We start from the raw sequence: 24,665 nt of genomic DNA, 5'->3' as shown, positions 1-24,665 counted from the left end.
CGCATCATCAAGGTTGTAGGGTACAAGGTCAAAATACAAAAAACTATTTGTATTTCTACACATTAGCAATGAATAATCATAAAGTGTGATTAAGAAGAATCCATTTCCAAAAGTATCGAAAATGACACAATCCTTAGAAATAATTTTAACAAAAAAGTATAAGACTTATTCACTGAAAATGACAAAACATCACTGAAAGAAATGAAAAATGACCTAAATAAATGGAAAGACATTTCCTGTTAAAGGATGGGAAGACTGAATATTGTTACGAGGGCAATACTCCCCAGACCAGAATGCAGATTCAATATACTCCCTATTAAAATCCCAGCTAGGTCTTTGTAGACATTGATAAACTGGTTCTAAAATTCATATAGAAATTCAAAGGACCCAGAATAGCCAAAACAATCTTGAGAAAGAGAAATGAAGTTGGGGAATTCATACTTCTTGATTTCAAAACTAACTCAAAATGGATCAGAGACCTAAAAATAAGAGCTAAGACTATAAAACTCTTTGAAGAAAACATGTGAGTAGATCTTTCTGACATTAGGCGATGGTTTCACAGGTATAACACCAAAAGCATAAGCAACAAAAGAGAAAAATACATAAATTGGGAATTCACCAAAATTAAAAACTTCTGTGCTTCAAAGTACACCATCAAGAAAGTGAAAAGAGGGACATCCCTGGTGGTCTACAGGTTAAGAATCCGCCTGCCAATGCAGGGGACATGGATTCAATCCCTGGTCTGGGGCAGCTAAGCCCCTGTGGGCCCACGTGCCCAGAGCCTGTGCTCCGCGGCAAGAGAAGCCACTGCAGTAAGCAGCCTGAGCCACTGCTCAGAGTAGCCCCCGCTCGCTGCAACGAGAGAAAGCCCGTGCGCTGCAGCGGAGCCCCAGCGCAGTCAAAAACAAATGAGTAAATCACACACACGCACACACAAAACCAGTGAAAAGACAATTCTCAGAATGGGAGAAAATATTTGAAAACGGTAAGAGACATGTATATAAAAAGAACACTTAACCTAAAACAAAGAAAGAATACCTGCATCTCAGTAACAAAAAGACAAATAACCCTATTTTTAAAAAATGAGCAAAGAACTCAAGAGATAGTTCTCTCTTGAGTTCTCCAAAGAGGATCTACAAGTGGCCAGTAAGCTCCTGAAAGATGCTAAGCATTATTTGCCATAAGGGAAATTCAAATCAAATCCTCAGTGAAATATCACTTCACATACACCAGGATGAGTACCATTAAAGAACTGTTGTTGTTTAATTGCTAAGTTGTGTCTTTTGCAACCACAAGGACTGTAGCTCACTGTACTCCTCTGTCCATGAGATTTTCCAGGCAAGACTACTACGGTGGATTGCCACTTCTTTCTCCAGGGGATCCTCCTGACCCAGGAATCGAAGCCATGTCTCCTACATTGGCAGGCGGATTCTTTACCACTGAGCCAGCAGGGAAGTCCACCATTAAAGGAGAGATGGTCACAAGTATGGCTGAGGAAGAGAAGAAGTAGGAGAGCAGGGGGGAGAAGGATGGACAGTAGGCTGGGATTGACAGCTATCATATTTGTCCCATGTATCATTATTATAATGAGATATACTATAATGTTAATATCATGACCTATTTGTGAAAAATTTTGAACACAGAACAAGGAAGCGAATATAATGCTGTTCCAATGAGAAAAAAACTAAAAGAAAGGGTGTAGTCAGACTAAGTGATAAAACAGAGAACAAAACTATTACTTAAGACCCCTGGAGAAGGCCAAGCAGAGATCCCTTGATGCAGTAGGCAGGGCAGGGTGGGCTGAGGGGAGAGAGCAGGGAGGTATACCCCAAGGAGTGCTGGGAGATTAGTGCAGCTGGTTCAGCTAGGTTAGCTCCCAGAGCTCAGGCATCGTGCCTGTGGAAGACTGGTAAATCCTGCAGCAGGATTTCCCCCACCCCTACTCTCAATGAAGAATGTAGATGTGGCCCTGGAGAGAGGTCACTGCAGATCCTGCAATAATACTGGGCCTCCAACCTGTTTTAGACAGAGAACGACCAAAAAGATCTTGTTTATGAAGGAAGGAAGGGACTGACTCGTGAAGCTGTCCAGAGTGGGTTTCCTTGACTGCTTGTCCTGCGTTGTTGTTCTCAAAGACCCCTTCCTCTAAGGTTATTCTGGAAGCCCTGAGGGTACTCACACACACTTCAGTCCTGGGAGGAGGACGCCCTCCACTCCTACACCCACTTACCCAGAGGAATCTGATACCACCAGCTCTATATGCAAACCAACTTCCTCCTCCAGAAAGGCAGAAGTGGGCAGCCAAGGATTATGAGATGTAGAAGAAAAACCCAAGACTGAAGGATTCCAAACCAAAATGTGAGGAAACACAAAGTTCCCTTGGGGTAACTTAAGAGGGCTTTGTAAGACAGTAACAGACAGACAGAGAGATCCACTTGAATGCAGAGTTCCAAAGAATAGCAAGGAGAGATAAGAAAGCCTTCCTCAGTGATCAATGCAAAGAAATAGGGGAAAAGAACAGAATGGGGAAGACTAGAGATCTCTTCAAGAAAATTAGACATACCAAGGGGTCATTTCATGCAAAGATGGGCACAATAAAGGACAGAAATGGTATGGCCCTAACAGAAGCAGAAGATATTAAGAAGAGGTGGCAAGAATACACAGAAGAACCATACAAAATATAGATCTTCATGACCCAGATAACCACGATGGTGTGATCACTCACCTAGAGCCAGACATCCTGGAATGTGAAGTCAAGAGGGCCTTGGGAAGCATCACTATGAACAAAGTTAGTGGAGGTGATGGAATTCCAGCTGAGCTATTTCAAAACCTAAAAGATGATGCTGTGAAAGTGCTGCACTCAATATGTCAGCAAATTTGGAAAACTCAACAGTGGCCACGGGACTGGAAAAGGTCAGTTTTCATCCCAATCCCAAAGAAAGGCAATGCCAAAGAATACTCAAACTACCGCACAATTGCACTCATTTCACATACTAGCAAAGTAATGCTCAAAATTCTCAAAGCCAGGCTTCAACAGTATGTGAACCGTGAACTTCCAGATGTTCAAGCTGGATTTAGAAAAGGCAGAGGAACCAGAGATCAAATTGCCAGCATTCGTTGGATCACAGAAAAAGCAAGAGAGTTCCAGAAAAACATCTGCTTTATTAACTATGCAGATCACAATAAACTGTGGAAAATTCTGAAAGAGAGGGGAATACCAGACCACCTGACCTGCCTCCTGAGAAATCTGTATGCAGGTCAAGAAGCAACAGCTAGAACTGGACATGGAACAACGGACTGGTTCCAAATTGGGAAAGGAATACATCAAGGCTGTATATTGTCACCCTACCTATTTAACTTATATGCAGAGTACATCATGGGAAACACTGGGCTGGATGAAGCATAAGCTGGAATCAAGATTGCTGGGAGAAATATCAATAACCTCAGATATGCAGATGACACCACCCTTATGGCAGAAAGCAAAGAAGAACTAAAGAGCCTCTTGACGAAAGTGAAAGAGGAGAGTGAAAAAGTTGGCTTAAAACTCAACATTCAGAAAACTAAGATCATGGCATCTGGTTCCATCACTTCATGGCAAATAGATGGGGAGACAATGGAAACAGTGACAAACTATTTTTTTGGGCTCCAAAATCACTGCAGATGGTGACTGCAGCCATGAAATTAAAAGACGTTCCTTGGAAGAAAAGTTATGACCAACCTAGACAGCATATTAAACAGCTGAGACATTACTTTCCCAACAAAGGTTCATCTAGTCAAGGCTATGGTTTTTCCAGTGGTCATGTATGGATGTGAGAGTTGGACTATAAAGAAAGCTGAGCACCGAAGAATTGATGCTTTTGAACTATGGTGTTGGAGAAGACTCTTGAGAGTCCCTTGGACTGCAAGGAGATCCAACCAGTCCATCCTAAAGGAAATCAGTCCTGAATATTCATTGGAAGGACTGATGCTGAAGCTGAAACTCCAATACTTTGGCCACCTGATGTGAAGAACTGACTCATTTGAAAAGACCCTGAAGCTGGGAATGATTCAAGGTAGGAGGAGAAGGGGATGACAGAGGATGAGATGGTTGGATAGCATCACTGACTCAATGGACATGAGTTTGAGTAAGCCCCAGGAGTTGGTGATGGACAGGGAAGCTTGGCATCCTGCAGTCCATGGGAGTCGCAAAAGTCAGATACGACTGAGCAACTGAACTGAACTGAACAGATAGCTACAGAAAAGGAACACTTCACAAACAAAAGAGCTTGGAACAGGGGCATCCATCAGAGACCTAGTTAGTGATCTGCAGGGCCAAGGACATATCCCTGTGAGGAAAAAAACCCCAAGAGAGAGTATACAAGGAGATGCTTAAATACATGCACTACAGATCCAGCTGGACTATGGTAGCTACTGTTTTTACTGTCCAGCAAGCTCTCCCAGTGCTTCTTTTGGAGCCAGATTCTCCCCACTGAGGTGTATGGGGGGGCGGGGACCAGAGAGATCCAATCAGATTATATCTCTGGGGAAAGTGATTTCATTTTTCATGGAGGCTATTAAGCTGGGAGTGCGTGAGCCTGGAGCTCTAAGTGGCCCCCTTCCCTGAGGAATTGTGGCCAATACGGGAGAGAACAGCCAACAGAGAGAGAGAAGCTGTGTGGAAGGATGGATGCAGGAAGAGGGAAGGAGGGTGGAGAAGGAGCAAGAAGTAGAAGCCCAGACAAGAGGCTGGCGCCCCTGGATTTGGCAGGGCAGGAATGGCCAGGTATGTGAGCCAATGGTTCCCCTTTCCTGCCTAAACTGATATATTTCCATCACGTGCAACTGTAAATATTCTGACTAATACAAGGTCCTTTAAGAAGAAAGAATACAGATAAGAAAGGAAATAAGCAGAGACGAGAGAATAAAAGGCATTGATTCTCCCTGAGGAGAAAACAGACTTAATCTTGTTTAAGGACCAGGAGGAACCGTGCGGTTACAGCTGAGTGTGCACGTATGCATGAGACCCATGATGGTAGTCGTGGGAAAGCACGTTTGAACGAGACACTGCTGGGACTTTCCCCCTGTTGCTGGTTCAAGCACAGTCTGAAAATATCTGTGACTGTGAGGGTTTGGGGTGATGGGTAGTCTCACTGCCTGGAGGTGAAAGTATACACTGGCACATTCTCTTTGGAGGATACATCAAGTACTCATGAGGATCTAAAACAAGCAGTTAGGTGTTTTTATGACAAGATACACGGCGAAACAAGTGCAAAACAAACACACAGTTTAAAGATATATATAGAGATTAAAACAATAATAATGAAAAGAACATCTGTGTTCCACCCCCATCCAGTTTAAGAAGCAAAATATTACCACCGGTCAACTTAAGAAAATGGATATTATGCTTCAAAATAGTTTGAGAAGGGGTGGGAAGAAGTGGATGAAGCATGTGGATGATACAGTATTTGCAATGATTTGATAATTGTTGAAGGTAGATGATGGATACACAGGGGCTCATTATCAGACAGGAGGTAGATAGGTCCCCCTGAGGGTAAAGCAACTGGAGATTTATTCCCTATGGACTGAAACTCCAAGAGGAGACTAGCAGGACAATTAACAGAGGAGGCTGGGCCCTGCCCAGACCACATACTTTTCATTCCTGAAGTCAGGAGACCTCCCTGACCACACATGCACAGAAAGGCTCCTTGAAGGTCAAAGGGGAATGATGCTAAGCTGACATTGAGCCCTGCCCAGAGCACATATTTCTCATTCCTGAAGTCAGGAGACTTCCCTGACCACACATGCGCAGAAAGGTTCCTTGAAGGTCAAAGAGATGCATGCACGCACATGGAAGGATCCTGAGATACACCAAACATGAACCAGGCACATCAGAATGATCGGCCCCAGGAAACCCAGAAGAAACGCCCCATAAAAGTAACTCAAATCATCATGAGGGCACGACTCAGGAACTCAGGACCCTCTGAGTCTGCTCTTGTGTCTTATCCACATGTACTGTACTCTCTTACTAAATACTTTACTTGCTTCACTACCTTCCATTTCTGTGGAAATTCTTTTCTCAGAGATGAAGGACCAGGGCCCTCGTCACTCTAGTGGCTAGGATCTGGGGCTTTCACCGATGCAAGCTGGGCTCAATCTCTAGCTGGGAACCCAAGCCCCGGTTCCAACTTGTTCCAGACCAAGGTCACCAGTGTTCAATTATACTATCCTATTAACATTTTTATATATTTAAGAAATTTTCCATAAGAAAAGAAGGAAGGAGGGAAGGAAGAAGAGCACGAGGGAGGGAATATCATTAATAACCTTCAAAACCTCCAGTGTGTTCCACGCAGAACACTATGGTATTTCGTTCATTTAAAATGCCACCTATTTTTGTTGCTGTTGTTCAGTCGCTAAGTCCAGCTCTTTGCAACCCCATGTACTGTAGCACGCCAGGCTCCCCTGCACTTCACTATCTCCTGAAGTTTGCTCAAATTCATGTCCACTGAGTCAATGACGCTATCTAACCATCTCATCCTCTGTCACTCGCTTCCCCTTTTGCCTTCAATCTTTCCCAGCATCAGGGTCTTTTTCAATGAGTCGGCTCATCGCATCAGGCAGCCAAAGTATTGGAGCTTCAGCTTCAGCATCAATCCTTCCAATGAATACTGAGGGTTGATTCCCTTTAGGATTGACTGGTTTGATCTTCCTGCAGTTGAAAGGACTCTCGAGAGTCTTCTCCAGCACCACAACTGGAAAGCATCAATTCTTCAGTGCTCACCCTTCTTTATAGTCCCACTCTCACATGGGTAGACAACTACTGGAAAAACCATTGCTTTGACTATATGGACATTTGTTGGCAAAGTGATGTCTCTGCTTTTTAATATGATGTCTAGGTTTGTCATAATTTTCCTTCCAAGGAGAAAATGTCTTTTAATTTCATGGCTGCAGTCACCATCCACAGTGATTTTGGACACGGAGAAAATAAAATCTTACTCCTTCCACTATTTCCTCTTCTATTTGCCATGAAGTGGTGAGACTGGATACCATGATCTTAGATTTTTCTGAGTTTCAAGCCAGCTTTTTCACTCTACTTTCACCCTCATCAAGAGGCTCTTTGGTTCCTCTTCACTTTCTTCCATTGGTATCATCTGCATATCTGAGGTTGTTGATATTCACCTGGAAATCTTGATTCCAGCTTGTGATTCATCCAGCCCAGCATTTCACATGATGTACTCTGCATAGAAGTTAAATAGACAGGGTGGCAATATACAGCCTTGGCGAACTCCTTTCCCAATTCTGAGCCACTCTGTTGTTCCAAGTCCATTTCTAACTGCTGCTTCTTGACCTGCATACAGGTTTCTCAGGAAACAAGTAAGGTGGCATTTCCAAGTAAGGTATTTCCATCTCTAAGAATTTCCACAGTTTATTGTGACCCACACAGTCAAAGGCTTTCACGTAGTCAGTGAAGCAGAAATACATGTTTTTCTGGAATCCCCTTGTTTTCTCTGTGATCCAAGGAATGTTGGCAATTGGATCTCTGGTTCCTCTGCCTTTTCTAAATCCAGCTTGAAGATCTGGAAGTTCTCAGTTCACGTACTGCTAATGCCTAGCTTGAAGGATTTTGAGCATAACCTTACTAGCATGTGAAATGAGCACACTTGTATGGTAGTCTGAACATTCTTTGGCATTGCCCTTCTTTGGGATGGGAAAGAAAATGGACCTTTTCCAGTCTTGTGGTCACTGTTGAGTTTTCCAAATTTGCTGGCATACTGAGTGCAGCACTTTAACAACATCATTTTTTAGGGTTTTAAATAGCTCAGCTGGAATTCCATCCCCTCCACTGGCTTTGTCTGTAGTAGTGCTTCCTAAGGCCCACTGAACTTCACACTTCAGGATGTACAGCTCTAGGTGAGTGACTATATCACTGTGGTTATCTGGGTCATTAAGACCTTTTTTATGTAGTTCTTCTGTATATTCTTGCCACCTCTTTTTAATCTCTTCTGCTTCTGTTAGATCCTTACCATTTCTATCCTTTATCGTGCCCATCCTTGTGTGAAATGTTCCCTTGACCGGTCCGATTTTCTTGAAGAGATCTCTAGTCTTTCCCTTCTATTTTATTGTTTACCTCTATTTTTTTGCATTGCTCATTTAAAAAGGACTTCTTATCTCTCCTTGCTATTCTCTGGAACTCTGCATTCAGTTAGGTTTATCTTTCCCTTTCTCCTTTGCCTTCTGCTTCTCTTCTTTCCTTGTCTATTTGTAAAGCCTCCTCAGACAATCACTTTGCCTTCTTGCATTTCTTCTGCTTGGGGATGGTTTTGGCCACTGCCTCTTGTATGCACCTTCATCCATAGTTCTTCAGGCACTCTGTCTACCAGATCTTGAATTTATTCATCACCTCCACTGTGTAATTGTAAGGGATCTGATTTAGGTCATACCTGAATGGCCTGGTGGTTTTCCCTACATGCTTCAATTTAAGCCTGAATTTTGCAATAAAGAGTTCATAATCTGAGCCACAGTGATCTGAGTCACCTGGATCTGAAGCTCCAGGTCGTCTTTTTGCTGACTGTATAGGGCTTCTCCATCTTCAACTGCAAAGAATAAAATCAATCTGATTTTGGTACTGACCATCTGGTGATGTCCATGTGTAGAGTCATCTCTTGTGTTGTTGGAAGAGGGTGTTTGCTATGACCAGCATGTTCTCTTGACAAAACTCCATTAGCCTTTAACCTGCTTCATTTTGTACTCCAAGGCCAAATGTGTCTGTTACTCCAGATATCTTCTCTTGACTTCCTACTTTTGCATTTCAGTCCCTTATGATGAAAAGTATATCCTTTTTTTTTTTTTTTTTGGTGTTAGTTCTAGGAGGCCTTCATGGAACTGTTCAACTTCAGCTTCTTAGGCATTAGTGGTTGGGGCACAGACTTGGATTACTGTGATACTGAATGATCTGCCTTGGAAAGGAAGCAAGATCATTCTGTCGTTTCTGAGACTACACCGAAGTACTGCATTTTGGACTCTTTTGTTGACTATGAGGGCTACTCCATTTCTTCTAAGGGATTCTTGCCCAGAGTAGTAGATAAAATGTTCATCTGAATTAAATTCACCCATTCCTGCACATTTTAGTTCACTGATGCCTAAGATATTGATGTTCACTCTTGCCATCTCCTGCTTGACCACATTCAGTTTACCTTGATTTATGGACCTAACATTCCAGGTTCTTATGCAACACTGTTCTCTACAGCACTGGACTTCACTTTCACCACCAGACACATTCACAACTGAGTGTCGTTTCCAGTTTGGCCCAGCTGCTTCATTCTTTCTGAAGTTATTAGTAGTTGCTGTCTGATCTTCCCCAATAGCATATTGGACACCTTCCAACCTCAGGGGCTCATCTTTCAGTGTCATAGCTTTTTGTCTTTTCATCCGTTCATGGGGTTCTTGTGTCTCCAATATTGCAGTGGTTTGCCATCCCCTCCTTCAGGGGACCACATTTTGTCTTGGGTGGCCCCGCATGGCATGGCTCATAGCTTCACTGAGTTATGCAAGCCCCTTTGGCATGACAAGGCTGTGATCCATGAAGGGGGCCACACATACACTCAACTAATATTTGACAAGAAAGCCAAGAACACCCTAAACAAACATTTCTCCAAAGGAGACATAGAGATGGCCAACAGGTACATGAAAAGCTGCTCAATGTTGCTAATTATTAGAGAAATGCTAATGAAAACCACAATGAGGTATTACCTCACATCAGAACGGCTATCACCAAAAAGTCTACAAACAGTAAGTGCCAGGGAGTGTGTAGAGAAAAGGGGACCTTCCTGCACTGTTGGTAGAAATGTAGATTGCTTCAGCCACAATGGAAAATATTATGAAGGTTCTTTAAAGAATAAAAATAGGGTTACCATATGATTCAGCAATCCCACTCCTGGACATGTATCTCGAGAAAAGTCTTACCTGAAAAGATACATGCACCCCAATGTTCACCGCAGCCCCATTTACAATAAGCAAATAAACATCCATCGACAGATGAATGGATAAAGAAGATGTGCCACATAGATGCAATGGACTATTACTCAGCCATGAAAGAATGAAATCATGCCATTTGTAACAACATGGACAGACCCAGAGATGATTACACTAAGGGAAGTAAGTCAGAGGAAGACAAATATCATATATCACTTATATGCAAAATCTAAAAAAAACGATACAAATGAACTGATAAAATCAGAAATAGACTTACAGAGATAGGAAACAAATTTATGGTTACCAAAGATGATAGTAGGGGGTGGAGTGGGGGGGGCTATAAATTCAGTTCAGTTCAGTTCAGTTGCTCAGTCGTATCCGACTCTTTGCAACCCCATGAATCGCATCACGCCAGGCCTCCCTGTCCATCACCAACTCCCAGAGTCCACCCAAACCCATGTCCATTCAGTCAGTGATGCCATCCAACCATCTCATCCTCTGTCGTCCCCTTCTCCTCCTTCCCTCAGTCTTTCCCAGCATCAGGATCTTTTCCAATGAGTCAGCTCTTCGCATCAGGTGGCCAAAGCATTGGAGTTTCAGCTTCAGCCTCAGTCCTTCCAATGAACACCCAGGACTGATCTCCTTTAGGATGGACTGGTTTGATCTCCTTGCAGTCCAAGGGACTCTCAAGAGTCTTCTCCAACACCACAGATCAAAAACATCAATTCTTCTGTGCTCAGCTTTCTTTATAGTCCAACTCTCACATCCATACACGCCCACGGGAAAAACCATAGCCTTGACTAGACGGACCTTTGTTGGCAAAGTAATGTCTCTGCTTTTTAGTATGCTATCTAGGTTGGTCATACACAGTACTGTGTATTAAACAGGTAAACAGCAAGGACCTACTATACAGCACAAGGAACTATACTCAATATTCTGTAGTAAACTTTATTGGAAAAGAATCTGAAAAAGAATATAAATATATAAAAAAGAATATATATACACACATATATATGTATATATGTATATGTGTGTATATATATATATATATATATATATATATATATAAAACTGAGTCATTTGGCTATACACTTGAAATTAACACAACATTGTAAATTAACTATTACTTCAATTTAAAAAAATATCTAATGGGGAAAGGACACTCTCTTCAACAAATGGTATTGGGAAAAGTGGATAACCACATGCAGAAAAATGAAATTGAACCCTCATCTTATACCACTCACAAAAACTAACTTGAAATGGATCTAAGACTTAAACATAAGACCTGATACTATAAAACACCTAGAAGAAAACACAGGGAGCAAGTTCCTCGACATCTTGAGGAATGTGTTTTTGGATCTGACACAGAAAGTACCAAAAAACAGTAAGAGAAAAATGAGCAAGTGAGGGACTTCCCTAGCGGTCCAGCGGTTAAGACTCTGTGCTTCCATTGCAAGGGGCGCAGGTTTGACCTCTGTTTGGGATCTAAATCCTTCACACCACAGGCCGTGCTGTGCATCCCACCAAAATAAATAAAATAGAAAGCCTATACAAAATAATAAACAAGTGAGACTACATCAAACTAAAAAGCTCCTTGCACAGCAAGAGAAACAGTGAACGAAATGAAAATGCAACCTACCAAAGCAGAGAAGTATTTGCACACTGTGGACAAAGAATGCGGTCTGCCATTTCAGTCAACAGAGGATGTTGCAGCCATCAAGCCAGCAGCCACTGTACCTGTTCCCAACAGTGCACCCTGAGTGGAATTCAGGATAGAATTCCTGAGCCCATTAAGACGCACATCAAAGAAATTATTTCAATAAGCCTAGACCTTTGTGTCTTCCCATTGCCAGGTAGCACAGTGGTAAAGAACTCAAATTTAAAAGTGGGCAGAGGAACTAGACATTTTCAGAAAGAAGGCATCCAAATAGCCAACAGATACATGAAGAGATGCTCAGTATCACTAAGCATCAGGGAAATGCAAATCAAAATCACAATGAGATATGACTTCATACCTGTTAGAACTGCTATCTTTAATAAGACAAAAGATAACAAATGTTGCTGAGGAAGTGGGGAAAAGGGAACCCTTGTTCATCACTGTTAGGAATGTAAATTGGTTCAGCCACAACAGAAAAGGTATGAAGGATCCTCAAAGTATTAAAAATAAAACTACCATCTGACCCAGCAATTCCACTTTTGAGTATATATCCAAAGGGAATGAAAACAGGATATCAAAGAGATATTTGCATCCCCATGTTTACTGCAGCATTATTCACAATAGCCAAGGTATAGAAGTGTCTGTTAACAGATGAATGGATAAAGAGAAGGTGGTTGTTGCATACAATGGAATATTATTCAGCCACAAGAAGGACATTCTGCCATTTGCAACAATGTGGATGAACCTTGAGGACATTGTGCTAAGTGAGGTAAGTCAGAGAAAGACAAATTCTCTATGATCTCACTTATATCTAGAATCTAAAAAAGCCAAAAGAAAGAGAGTAGCACGGTGGTTTCCACCAGCTGGGGCTGGGCCAAGAGAAGAGATGCTGTTTAAGGGTACAAATTTCCAACTAACATGTGAACAAGTCCTGGGGATCTAATGTGAAGTATGGTGATTATGTACAATACTGTATTATATACATCAAAGCTGCTGGGAGACTTGACTATTCTCACCACAAAAAGGAAAATATAATTACATAAAGCGATGGAAGTGTAAGCTAATACTTCAACGGCAATCATGCTGAAATATATAAATGGATCAGGTCAGTATTTTCTTTTTTTTATTTTTGGCTGCACTGTGCAGCTTGTGGGATATCTCAGTTCCCCAACCAGGGATGGAACTTGTGCCCCAGACAGTGCAAGTGCGGAGTCTTAACCACTGGACCCTCAGGGAAGCCTCAGGTCAGTACACTGTACACCTTAAGCTTACACACTGTAACGAGTCAACTGAACCTCAACAGAAGGAAAAATCTGCCAGGTATTTTGCATCCGTTCTCCTGCTGATGAACACTGGTTGTTTCCAGCGTTTCGCTGTCATTAACAGTCCAGCTATGAGCCTTCCAGGATGAGCGCAGGGCTTCCACTGCACACGTGTAAGTCTCTCTGCAACTACATCCAGAAGGACTAATGCTGGACCAAGAGTACTGTCACCCTTTAAGCAGGTAACAAAACGTTGTCCCAAGTGGTTGCATTCCTGTGCATTCCTTGAGCACACATGCACTAGAAGGATACACATACCCCATAACACTACTGGTGAATGATCTCCAGGTAATAGATTATGGATCATTTTCATCTTTTGTAATTTCTAAATGTTATAATATAAACATCTTATCAATACCTTTAAATTCCAAAACGTCCACAAATACGTAACTACATACGCTATAAATAAACATGCCATGAATATGCAGTGTGTGTTGTACAGGCTCCTCGCATCCCCTTACCTCCAGGCCCCGTTCACCACCTCCAGCTCCAGGACGGTCTGCAGACGCTGGCAGCGCCGGGCCTCCAAGGTGACGCTCACTCTGCACTCCCCCAGCGGCTGTACTTGGCCGCTCGATGGCTCGATGTCGAAGGGAGACACCTGATGGGGAGAGGGGTGAGGAGTGGGGACTCTTGGAACTGCAGAACTGGGGGCTGGCCATGACCAACCAGGGTCACCCCCAAGCTGCGCCTCCCAGCCCCCTGAGCGTTTCCAGGGTGCGGAAGAAGACAAGCGGATGGGGGAGCACAGACGAGCAAGTGCTCAGGATGAAGAGGAGAAGATGATGAAAACTGAATCTCCGAGGAAAGGAGGTGGAAGGCAGAGGGAGGCGCCTTCGGTGTGGTTGCTCTGAGAGGTCTGCCCACCCCGCTGCGCAGGTGCGGGTCAGGAGCTGCGGCTCCAAGGAAGCCAGGCCAGGCTCCCAGACTGCGGCAGGGCCCAAGCTTCTACGTGGCCACAGATTTATCCTTGCACTTCTGTGTCTTCTCGGGACAGCCCCCTCCCTCATATCCTCTGCTTTAGTTCCTCTCTGAAACACCTAGAAAACAGTAACTGGTGCTCCTTTCCTAAGTTGTTTTACGGATGCTTAAACCACCACCAAACTGAAGAAGTTAACTACTTGATGACCATGAGCGCACATTCCCCATGAGCTGGAGCCTGAGGGCTGACACTGTTAAATCGCTGACACTACCTTGTCATCAACCAATCAGAGAACTGTGTACAAGCTGATCACATACTCTATAACCCCCTTTCCTCACTTGGTCTTTAAAAACGTTTGGCTGAAACCCTTCGGGAGTTCGGGGCTTTTTGAGTGTGAGCCACCTGTTCTTGTCTGGCACCTTACAACAAACGCTACGCTTTCCTCCGCCACAACCCAGAGTGCCAACAGACCGGCTTTACTGCATGTGGATGATCAGGACCCAAGTCTGGTTTTGGTAACACCCCTGTGATCCCTTCCCCACATGGTCACCTCCTCACCTAACCCCCCACTGCAGTTAGTTCACATTTACCTGACGTGTCCACCTCCTGCCCCGTACCAGGTGCTAAAAGGGAAGGGAGAAGGCTCGGGGACTACAGTGCCCCTGACTGTACGCCCCAGCACCCCTAGATGGGTCACAGTGGCTAGCAGGGTGTCACTGGGCATTGAAAGATCACAACCAGGAACAACATAACTTCTCTCTCCTCTCCTCCATCCTTGAGACCAGACCATGAGTGAGTGCAAGGTGCCTGCCTGCAGGGTGACCTGGCTGCTGCTGCCCTGACCCATCCCGCCTCCCGCCTCGGCAGCGGCGCTGTGCTGTCTTGGGCCCCGTACCCTCTCGCTGCAGAGGTTTCACTGCCCAGGCACTGGGGGGTGGAGTAGGGCTGGCCTACACCTCAGGAAAAGTAGCTCTCTCTCCTGAGCTTTGGGTCCAAGCTTAGCTGGGAAGGGAAGAGCTCCTTTGCGTTCTTCGCTCATTGTTTTTCACATGCACTCCATTTCACATGGAGCCCAAGGTATGTGTGTGTGTGGTGGTGGGGGGCAGGCTTTGGTCTGGGGCTGGGTTTCTGGATGCTGACTTGGGCACATCCAACAAACCCCAATATTCTCAATATTACTTTTGAGAGTTCACAAGAATATAGTACAGAGAACTATAGAGATTGCTACCAGCTTCAATTTGGACATAAATCTTAATACACCATGAAACTGACAACTACTTCAATGATAAAATGTAGTTATTCTTCACAGTGGGAGGAAAAACACAGACTGGGAATCAGGGAAATGGGATCTGATATGATTCTGCCACCTAGAAGCGGTGTGGCCCTGGGGAAGCCCCCAACCCTCTTTACATCTATAAAATGAGGACGTTGGCTGAGGTCCATAAGTTTCCAACTGAGCTCTGGGAAATCCCAAGGACTCCCCGAAGTCCTAGAGCAGGGGGGTGGGATGTGGGGAGGAAGGATGCCTGATCAGGGGGCCTCTGGTTCATACTCTACTGCAGATCTTGGGCTTCTGTTGAAGGTTTCATTTGAATAAAAGGTTACTGACAACACCTGCCCGCGTCCCAGTTCCAGTCTCTGGTTCCATGAGCCAGGCAGGGGGACCAGTGAGCCCTGGGGGTAGCCAGCATTAACTCCAAGCCTGTGGAACAGATCCCTTGGCGATGGTTTTGGCCACTCGATACAAAACTCTTCACTTCTCAGTTTCAGAGTGCCCAGTGGAGAAGCGAGGCTACCAGGTGAAGAAGAATAGCTTTCAAGGGGAAAGGAAGTGGGCAGCAGGAGGGGGGACCTGGGGGAGCTGCAGCTAGAGGGAGGCTCAGACCCTCTTGACCTGGCCAGAGTCTCACAGGGGCAGCGACTGCTCCCACGTGTGAAGAGTGGGTGTGGTGAGTCAGTCACTTCCTCTGCCTGCTGGTGGTGTGGCTTGGGCTTGCTCAGGATTGAACATGGTGTTTAGACACGATGCCCTAATTTAGACATTGACGGTAAATATCTAGCCACTTTCAAAATTTTCTATTTTTAGGGAAAAAGGAAGCGTGCTATTTGAGAGGCCATGATTTTCCTTTTGGAGACGCTTTGGTTTGGGGCACACGCTCACCACCTGGCGGCCGGTCCTCAAAACTGCAAGCACGATCCTTGGGAGGCTGGGAATCCCAGCAGCGGCCCGCCCTTTCCCGGAGGCCCTGGAAGCTTCCCTCCCAACTCAGCTGCCCACTTTCTTCCCGATTCCGGCTACTCTGACAGAGGGAGAAACTCTTGTCCTATTTCTGTGTCAGAAGGCAGAGAGAGGAACAGGAAAATCCAGTTTTCAGGGTTCGGTCTGCTGTAGGAAGGATGGGGAATGGGGGGACACTACCAGGCGAAGGTCACCAGGCAGGCTATTCCTCTCCCAGCCTGAACGCGCCAGCTTGGGTGTCAAGGTCTCACGGCTCACACATCACGCCTGGGGCGGGGTGGCACCACAGGACTTACGTCCTCTCGCCTTTCTTGCAGGGAGGCCTGGCTCTCCTTCATGGCCCACGTGGCCGGGAGCGGGCTGAGGTTCCGGATCTGGATAAAGTTGGTGGCTTTCTGTCCCAGGCGCAGCAAACCAAACTGAAGGGCTGAGACGTCGATGACCAGGGCCGGCCCCTGAGGCACCCAGAGGGGCCGTCACAGGGTCACTGGGCTGTGGGCTTGGGGCCCTACCCCGGCCCCGCCTTTTCAGCCCGCCTTAGCTGCCCGGCCCCATCACAGGCACCTTAAAGGCCGCCTCGATGTGCAGCACCACGGGAGAGGGCGAGTCTTTGATCTCACACAGCAGGTTCTGGCTCGTCAGGCCAGGGACACCCCCGGTAAAGTTCAGCTCAAAATCCTCGACCTCGCTGGGCTCTGGGAGAAGAGGGGTGAGGTGAGGCGGGGAGATGGGCAGGGGCGGCAGGCTCCCTCTGTGGCTGGCCCAGATGTCGGGCCCCTCCTCATGTCATGGCTGGGGCTGGGCTGTGGCTGAGGCTGATGGTGGGGCCTCGAACTCCTGCCCAGGCTCCTGTGACCTCGAGTTCTCCCTCCCCAGCCAGCCCCCCCGCGCTCCCCGCAGTACCGATGGTCCCCGTGCAGGGCTCCACCTCAATGATGTGACAGTCGCTGATCTTCCCCCATGTGTACCTAATGGCTGACTTGCTGTTGTTCCACATCTGAAAGACACACCCCGACCCGGGCTCCCTGGGAGGCTGTACTTGCTAAAGGATTGAGGGGTTTGGGACTCACAAAAGGTCCTCTTCAATCCCTCCCAGCTAATTCCCGGCCACTCGACAGCACCAACAGGGTTTGTGGGCAACGTATCAGGCCAAAGACCTCTGGACCCACGAACTTGTGCCGAGTTCAGCACCATCTTAACCAGCCCAGGCTGGGGAGAGACAACCACCTACCTTAAAATTCTTCTTCACATTTATGCCAATATAGTTCTCCCCAGGGATGATGAGGGCATACGGTTCTAGGAGAACCTGGAAAGGTTCCACTGAGCCCTTCACCTCGATTTCCAGGACGATCACGTCATCCATGCAGTATGAGGGGTCCTTGGAGTTTTCCAAGTCCAAACTGAACACAAACCAGCCATGAGCTAAGAGTCATTGTGTCCCCTATCTCTGGTCTTGTGAAAGGAAAGCACGCTCTGCCCACAGCTACCAAGCCCCCTGAAATCAGAGGTGTCAGCAATGCCCTGAAACAAGCGAATGCCTGAAGCTGTGCTGGCAGCTCAACTGCAGGCCAGGACCAAGGTCCCTCCCTGTGTTTCAGGGACCACAGAGCAGCCGCAGCAGCCTGGAACTCCCCAGCAGCTGACTGGAGACCCCCCCAGTGACAGCCCACTTAGGGACCAGTAGGCAGAGGTGCCACCAAAACCTTCCTCCATTAGTCACCACCCACCGGTGGCAACTGTGAGCACGGGGCAGTTTCCAGGTTCCAGGGTGCAGAGTCAGAGAGCTGTTCCCTACATGCAGAGCCCGCTCCAAGCCTGCTGCCAGGGCAAGGTGAGGAGCTCTCACCTGCCAAAGCCTGCTGGGGGTCAGGGGCTCACCGACTCAGTCCTGGGGCCTCCCCCTCCAGCATCCTCCCTGGGAGGGCAGGCCTGGAGCCCACCGCTCAGCCAAGGGCCTGGGTCCTGCTCACCTCACGGGCTCTGGGACTTCCTCCAGCACCATCTGGAGCACACTGTGAAAACCCCTTGGCTGCAAGACAAACACAGCACCCTGAAGACGAAAGCCCGCCCCAGGGAAGACTTGAGTCACAGAAGCACCCTCCCTGTGGCCCGGCTGCCACAGACGCCTTCCTGCTTCCCTGTGGCCTCTCCCCACACTGGGGGAAACAGCGGCTGCCAGGACGTGAGCCCTGACTCAGAGACTGGGGGCCACTGCAGTCTCAAGACTGGCATGCCCACCTCTGCTGGGCCTGGGGGACAGGAAGGCCCTTGGCAGTGCCCTCAACGTGTCTGAAGCATCAAGCCTTCCTGGGACAGGCAGTATCAGGGGCTGAATGACGGGCTGAGAGGCGGACCTGCTGTCTTACCAACAAAGGCCGCTGGGAAACCCCCGCATGCTCCCCCTTTGCCTGTTACATACAGGGCTTCACTTTGGGAGTCGAGGGCTGTGTGAGCCTTGGCCTGGGGAACCCCACCTCACTGCCTGGAAGCTGCTGTGAGCTGGGCAGGAAGGGTAACACCTTTGATGGAGTAGAAACATGAAAGACACTAGAGTCTGAGTGAGGCCAGACTTGCTCAGGACAGGCTGTGTGGGATGGGGGCCAGGCAAGACGAGCTGCTTTGTCCTGCACACCAAGCCTGTCCCCTAGCCCCACTCTTGGCTAAGTGCTGGCCTTGGCAGGATACCGGGGGTCTCCGCAGGGTCAGCTGTGGCTTCAACGTCACCAAAGAACAGGGAGGGTGGGTGAAACCAGCATGACCCAACTGTGTGCAACCACCAAGATGGCCCCATTTGAACCTCTTGAGGGGAGAAGCTCAGGATGAATTTGTGGTCCGCGTGGGGGCTGAGAACGCCCATCTTGGGGGTGATGCAGAAGGCCGTCTCCCTGTCTGGCTGGTACTTGATGCTGTCTGCGCTGCAGGTTTCTCCGGGCATCAGGGACCGCAGGTTGGGCTTCATGATCTGCCAGTGGAAGGCCAGCTCCACGTGCCTGCGGGGGCGACCCTGACAGTAGGCCGTGGAGCCAAGGCCATGGCTGCTGACGGCAGGCGTGGGTGGGGCGGGAGACGGCAGGCGAGAACTGCTCCTTGTGCCAGGTGACAGAGCCTGTGTAAGGCCTGGGTCACGTGGACAGCAGGCCAGGAGGCACCCTGCGGTCTGCCCTGGCATAATGGCGAGGCTGAGAGGATGGTCAGAGAATAAATGGCAATGAGAGCTGAACCCACAGAACTTCAGCTGTCTGACCCTGGGGCTTGAGAGAGCTCCCCTCATGGGCCAGGCAGGAATTCTCTGGAAAACTGATCCTGGTTAGCGATGGACCAGAGGATCTGGTTAAGGATGGACTAGAGGGGCTTCCCCGGTGGCACAAGTGGTAAAGAACCCGACTGCCCATGCAGGAGACGTAAGAGACATGGGCTCAATCCCTGGGTTGGGAAGATTTCCTGGAGGAGGGCATGGCAACCCACCCCAGTATTCTTGCCTGGAGAGTCCCATGGACACAGCCCAGTAGGCTACAGTCCATAGGGTTGCAAAGAGTCGGACGTGACTAAGTGACTTAACACGCAGAGGATCTGGAGCAACACTGCTCAATATGACTCCCTGCAGTGTTGGACATCGTGCAGACCTGCTCTGTTCAACATGAGAGCCACTAGCTACCCAGGCGCTGAGCACTTTAAATGTGGCTGGTGCCACTGAAGTGAGTTTTTCACTTTATTTTAGTTGATTTCCATTTAAATGGTCACCTGTGGCTAGCAAGTACCATGATGAACAGTGCACATCCAGATCCTCCCATCCTGTGCTCAGATTCAGGACATCAGGCCGGGTGAGGAGGGAGCGGGGTGTGTGCTGGGGTCCCGCACAGGCATCACTCACGTGGCGTTTCTAATAATCAGCAGTTTGCTGGCTGTGGACTGAAGGTTTTCAGGTTCAAAGCGTATGAAGTGCTGGGCTGTTAAGTCTGTGAGCTCTCCAGGCTCTGGCTGACTTTTCTCACCAGAAATATAGATCAGATCCAGAGCAACCAGCTGCCCGATTCCTGACAAGGTTAGGGGAGCAAAGTTTCACTAGGGCTGAAGTCAGGACTCTGGCCGAAGGCTGTCACAGCACCCAGGTCACCATCCACATGCAACTAAGCGGCCACGATCGTGACCCCAGAAGTGCGCACATAGGGGAACAGGGAGCCAACAGCACACGGACTCATGTTGTCACATCGTCACAGACCAACAGGAGGTGACTCTGCTAACCTAGCACGTAATGGGCACTCAATTAACGCCTGCTGGGTGAACTGGGTGGATGGTAGACAGACAGGTACCAAGAAGGAACACGGCACCCAAGGAAACGCAGGAGGATGCCCCCTCTAACTCTGCAGAAACCTATGGGCGCCCTGGCTGTTTCTGTGTGAGTCACTGGCAGCTCCCCAAAGCTCTAGGTGAGTTTCAAAGTGACCTGACGAAAGACTGTCCTCCAGGTTTCCACCTCTGTCGCACTAGACGGCCCCTTGGGACAGGCCTGAGGGCCACACTGGCGTGGGTCTCTAAGGTCTGGCCAGAGCATGAGGCCCCCAAACCGGAGCCCAGTGCCCGTGGCTGCAGCATTCTGAGTGCACCGCCGCCCCCTGCCCACAGCCGCGGACCGGGCGCTGCCCGGGAGCACGCGCCCACCTGTGGTCACCAGCTCCTTTATCTGGCAGTTGTCGCATACGATGACGAAGGTCTGCTCTGCCTTTCCCAGGCTGGTTGGGAGGAACAGGACCTGGGGAGGAAAGGGCTGTCCTGCAGCCTCCCAGGAAGGGGCTTCTTCCCCATCACCTCCTCCTCTCGACTGCACCCCCTGCCTCGGGCCTCCCCTCCTGGCCGTCTCCCTGGGGTCCAGCCCAGGCTCCGGGATATGAGGAGAGAATTCACAGGGATGGAAATAAAAATGGCTCTTAAACAACATGTTTAACCTCACTCATGATCAAAAACGGAAACGCAAACCAGCCAGAAAAAGTTTCATGCCTCCTACTGGCAAAGAGCAAGAAAGTTAGCGATCATGAACGCAGTGACAGGATGTCTTCATTCTCTTCAAACTACTCTAAAGGGGCAGGGTAGGGTTTGGTGGGGAGAGACGGAGGAATATAAAAGCAATGAGGTTGGCCAAGAGTTGAGAAAAGTTGAAGCTGAGTAATGAGTACATGGGTGATCCTTAAACTATTCTATTTTTTTATATGGGTTTTTTTGGGCAGGGGGTGCTTGGCCAGTTGGACTTCTGTCCTTTTTAGTGTAGTTGATTTACAATGTTATGTTAGTTTCAAGTGTATAGCAAGGTAATTCTATTATATATGTGTGTATGTGTACACACACACACACACACATCTATTCATTTTCAGATTATTAGTATTATGATGATTATTATTTTGACTGAGCCACAAAGCTGGAGGAATCTTAAGTTTCCTGACCAGAGATCAAACCCATGCTCCCTGCAATGTAAGCACAGCCTCCTAACTACATGATCACCAAGGAATTCCCTGTATATGTTTTAAAATGTCCATGACACATTTTTTTAAAGTTTGATAACATATTGTGTTGGGAAAGACATGAGAAAACAGACACCTTCATATACTATTGTTGGAAGTATAAAATAATATAATCCAAATGGTGGGGACTTGGCAACATGTACCATAATTAGAAGGGCAGAGGCCCTAAGTCAGCAAACGTACAACAAGGACTGTATCCTGCAGGTAGGACAGAGTGATGTATGTGTAAGCTATTCCCTGACATGGCCAGAGATCAGAAATAATCTTCATATTCATCAGCAGGAAATGGCTGACCTAAATTAGTCCATAGACACAGTGGAATACCATGCAGCTATAAAAAAATGAGGTGTGGGAAGTACATGGTGCAGAACAAAGTGTAGAGTGGGCAACGATTTGTGTGAAGAAGAAATGGAAACATAGGAAAGAAAAAACCATGTGCTTATGTCGTCATCACATACGTCTGCAAGGGCGCCCAGACCTGGTAAGGTTGTGGCCTGTGGGTGGCCAAGGGAGTGGGGGGAGAGGGAGCATTTCACCATGCTTCTATTTGCATATTTTGAATTTTTAATCATGTGAATATATTTATTTGGAAGTATGAATAAGTTTTCAAACAAGCAACATCCCAATCAGTAAACAAAATTTACAGAAACCACCGAGGCTTGGACCTGGGAGTGGACATCTGGGTCATGAAAACATGAAGGTGAGAATTCCCTGGAAGTCTAGTGGTTAGGACTCAGCACTCTGACTGCCAAGGGCCTGGGTTCAATCCCTGGTTGGGGCACTAAGATCTCATAAGCCATGCAGCACAGTCCAACAAAACAAAACAAAACAAAAAACCCCACAGAGGCAAAGGAAATCAAGCAAGCAGCTGAGGAAGCAGCAACCGATCATAAAGAGGTGGGAATTCCTGCTACTGTCGCATCACCTACCTCCATGAATATGGCCTGCCCTGGAACCAGCTCAAACACCGACGGCAGGATCCCAAAGGGAGGCTGCTCAACAAAGCCGATGGTGACAACAGCCTTAAAGAAAGCAGAAGATGACCCAACAGTATGAAAGAAACGGTAAAGTCTCTTGTTCAGATGACCCATGTCTCTCCTCCAAACATCCATGTTGTGATTTGAAGGCTCTTACAGATCATCCAGTCCCCTGTTCATGAAGAAACTGAGGCTCATCCATTCAGCCAGCACTTACTCAACCTGCACCAGATGGGGTTCTGACGTTTAAAGACGAGTACGTCTCAGAGAATCTGCAAAGAGCTGCCTATTGGTCGGAGGTACAAGAAGACCACTGACAAGGGTTTCAGACGCAGAGCAGGAGGCGTGTGAGAAGGTCTCCCCAAGGAGGTGGGCTCCCTAGCACAGTCCTTTTCCTACTGCAGCACCCTGCGTGGTTCGTGCCGGCTTCTGTGTCTGCCTCCATTCCCAACCCAGCCCTGGCCATGAGCTACTGAAGGAAGCTGCCGACTTGTCAGCAGAGCTGCAGCCCTGATGCCTACACAGGAAGCCGCAAGCCCATGCCTCCAGGTCCCTGGCACGTGACAGCTATGAGTGAAATGTCTCAGGGAGCATGTGGTCTCCTGGATGCTTGTTTCCAGAGATGCACAGAAAGCAAGGTATCTCTCCTCTGAGAAAGATAACAGTGTGCATGGGCGTGATAATCAGTGTTGTCAGCACTTGGCTGCCATGGGGCATGCGGGGTGGGAGGGAGCCTGGGCAAACAGTGGGGCGGGGGCAGGCACGTACACACGCCCTGCTTCTCAACTCCAGCCGACAGGACCACAGTGGATCCTGGCCCAGGGCTGCACATCTTCCAGTGTTTCAGAGAAAGTGGCAATGTACATTTTTATATGATATTTCTCTATTTTTATTTTATTTTTTTCCAGCATGGCATGTGGGATCTTAATTCCCCAACCAGGGATTGAACCCGAGCCCCCTGCAGTGGAAGTGCAGAGCTCCGCCCACTGGATAGCTAGGGAGCTTCCTGAAATCTATCTTTAAATATTGACTCAAGATATGTTTTTAAGCAATGCTGGATTTCCCTACTGACTCAAGACGGTGAAGAATCTGCCTGCAACGTGGGAGACCCGGGTTCAATCCCTGGGTCGGGAAGATCCCCTGGAGAAGGGCATGGCAACCCCACTCCATTATTCTTGCCTGGAGAATCCCATGGACAGAGGAGCCTCGTGAGCTACAGTCCATGGGGTCACAAAGAGTCGGACATGACTGAATGACTAACACTTTCACTTTCAAGCAATGTTAGCTCAAAAATGTTTTGAGGCCCTGTGCCAAATAAATATGACCACCAAATTCAACCAAGGAGCTTCCAATTTGTAGCCTCTGCTATAGTCAAACATTTGCCACAATAATGACTGACTGAATGACTCAGTGAATAAATGAATGAATAAAGTGACATCCAAGACAGGCCTTGAAGGATGGGAGAGGTGATGGGACCTGTCTAGGCCCTGAAGGACGGGAGAGGTGATGGGACCTGTCCAGGGTCACACAGGTATTAGGGGTATAATCAGAACTTCAGTGCTATACTCTGTACCTCTTGATTCTTAAGGGACTGCGGCTATACAATTCTGTCCACTGCGTTTCCAGCCCCAGGGGCACTGGAGCAAGTCCCCCACGGGGGTTACTGCATTCGATGGACTTGCTTTTTCCCAGGAAGCGCTGTGAGCACTCACCCTGAAGCTGGGCGGCGGCCAGCTCTTCTTAGGCATGATACAGAACTTGCCCACGCTGAAGCCCACGTTTTTGCAGATGAATCTGGTTATCTTCATGCCCCCAATGAGGCAGTAGCCGCAGTCCAGCACGGGCGACACTGCAGCCACAGGGGAAGATGGGCAAGAGAGACAGCGCGGGTTCCCCTGAGGGCGGCCCAAGCTGAGAGCAGATGTTGGGGGCGGGGCGGGGGAGGGACGGAGACAAGCCCCGCCCCTGCTTCTGCCCGCAGCGGTGCCCCAGGACACCACGTGCGTGGGCCTCAGGGTGTCCCCGAGCCAGTGCCGCCTAGGCTGGGGTCAGCTGGGCCGTGGCCTCCTTTCCTGATATGTGTCGCC

General features: G+C 47.8%; 1 protein-coding gene across 9 annotated transcripts in view; it reads right to left on the bottom strand.

Annotated features, from left to right (window-relative positions):
- Nucleotides 1-24,665, bottom strand: part of DLEC1 (DLEC1 cilia and flagella associated protein) — a 96,107-nt gene that overhangs the window by 14,497 nt on the left and 56,945 nt on the right. For 7 of the 9 annotated variants that reach the window (XR_006337506.1, XR_006337505.1, XM_043885818.1 and 4 more), the window contains 11 exons: nt 24,291-24,427; nt 22,531-22,623; nt 20,748-20,838; nt 19,960-20,122; nt 18,886-19,078; nt 18,059-18,117; nt 17,320-17,488; nt 16,992-17,085; nt 16,653-16,783; nt 16,385-16,543; nt 13,389-13,528 (listed from right to left, as the gene is read on the bottom strand). Coding sequence is in view for 7 of the 9 variants with exons in the window: in XM_043885818.1 (XP_043741753.1) it covers nt 13,389-13,528; nt 16,385-16,543; nt 16,653-16,783; nt 16,992-17,085; nt 17,320-17,488; nt 18,059-18,117; nt 18,886-19,078; nt 19,960-20,122; nt 20,748-20,838; nt 22,531-22,623; nt 24,291-24,427 (1,429 nt within the window). In the remaining 2 variants the exon portion in view is untranslated. The remainder of the gene's footprint in view (nt 1-13,388; nt 13,529-16,384; nt 16,544-16,652; nt 16,784-16,991; nt 17,086-17,319; nt 17,489-18,058; nt 18,118-18,885; nt 19,079-19,959; nt 20,123-20,747; nt 20,839-22,530; nt 22,624-24,290; nt 24,428-24,665) is intronic. The other 2 variants (XM_043885815.1, XM_043885816.1) reach the window with 2 other exon arrangements.

Source organism: Cervus elaphus, chromosome 24 (assembly GCF_910594005.1).
Source record: "Cervus elaphus chromosome 24, mCerEla1.1, whole genome shotgun sequence".
Taxonomy (NCBI): Eukaryota; Metazoa; Chordata; class Mammalia; order Artiodactyla; family Cervidae; genus Cervus; species Cervus elaphus.
This window is presented reverse-complemented; position numbering and strand designations above follow the sequence as displayed.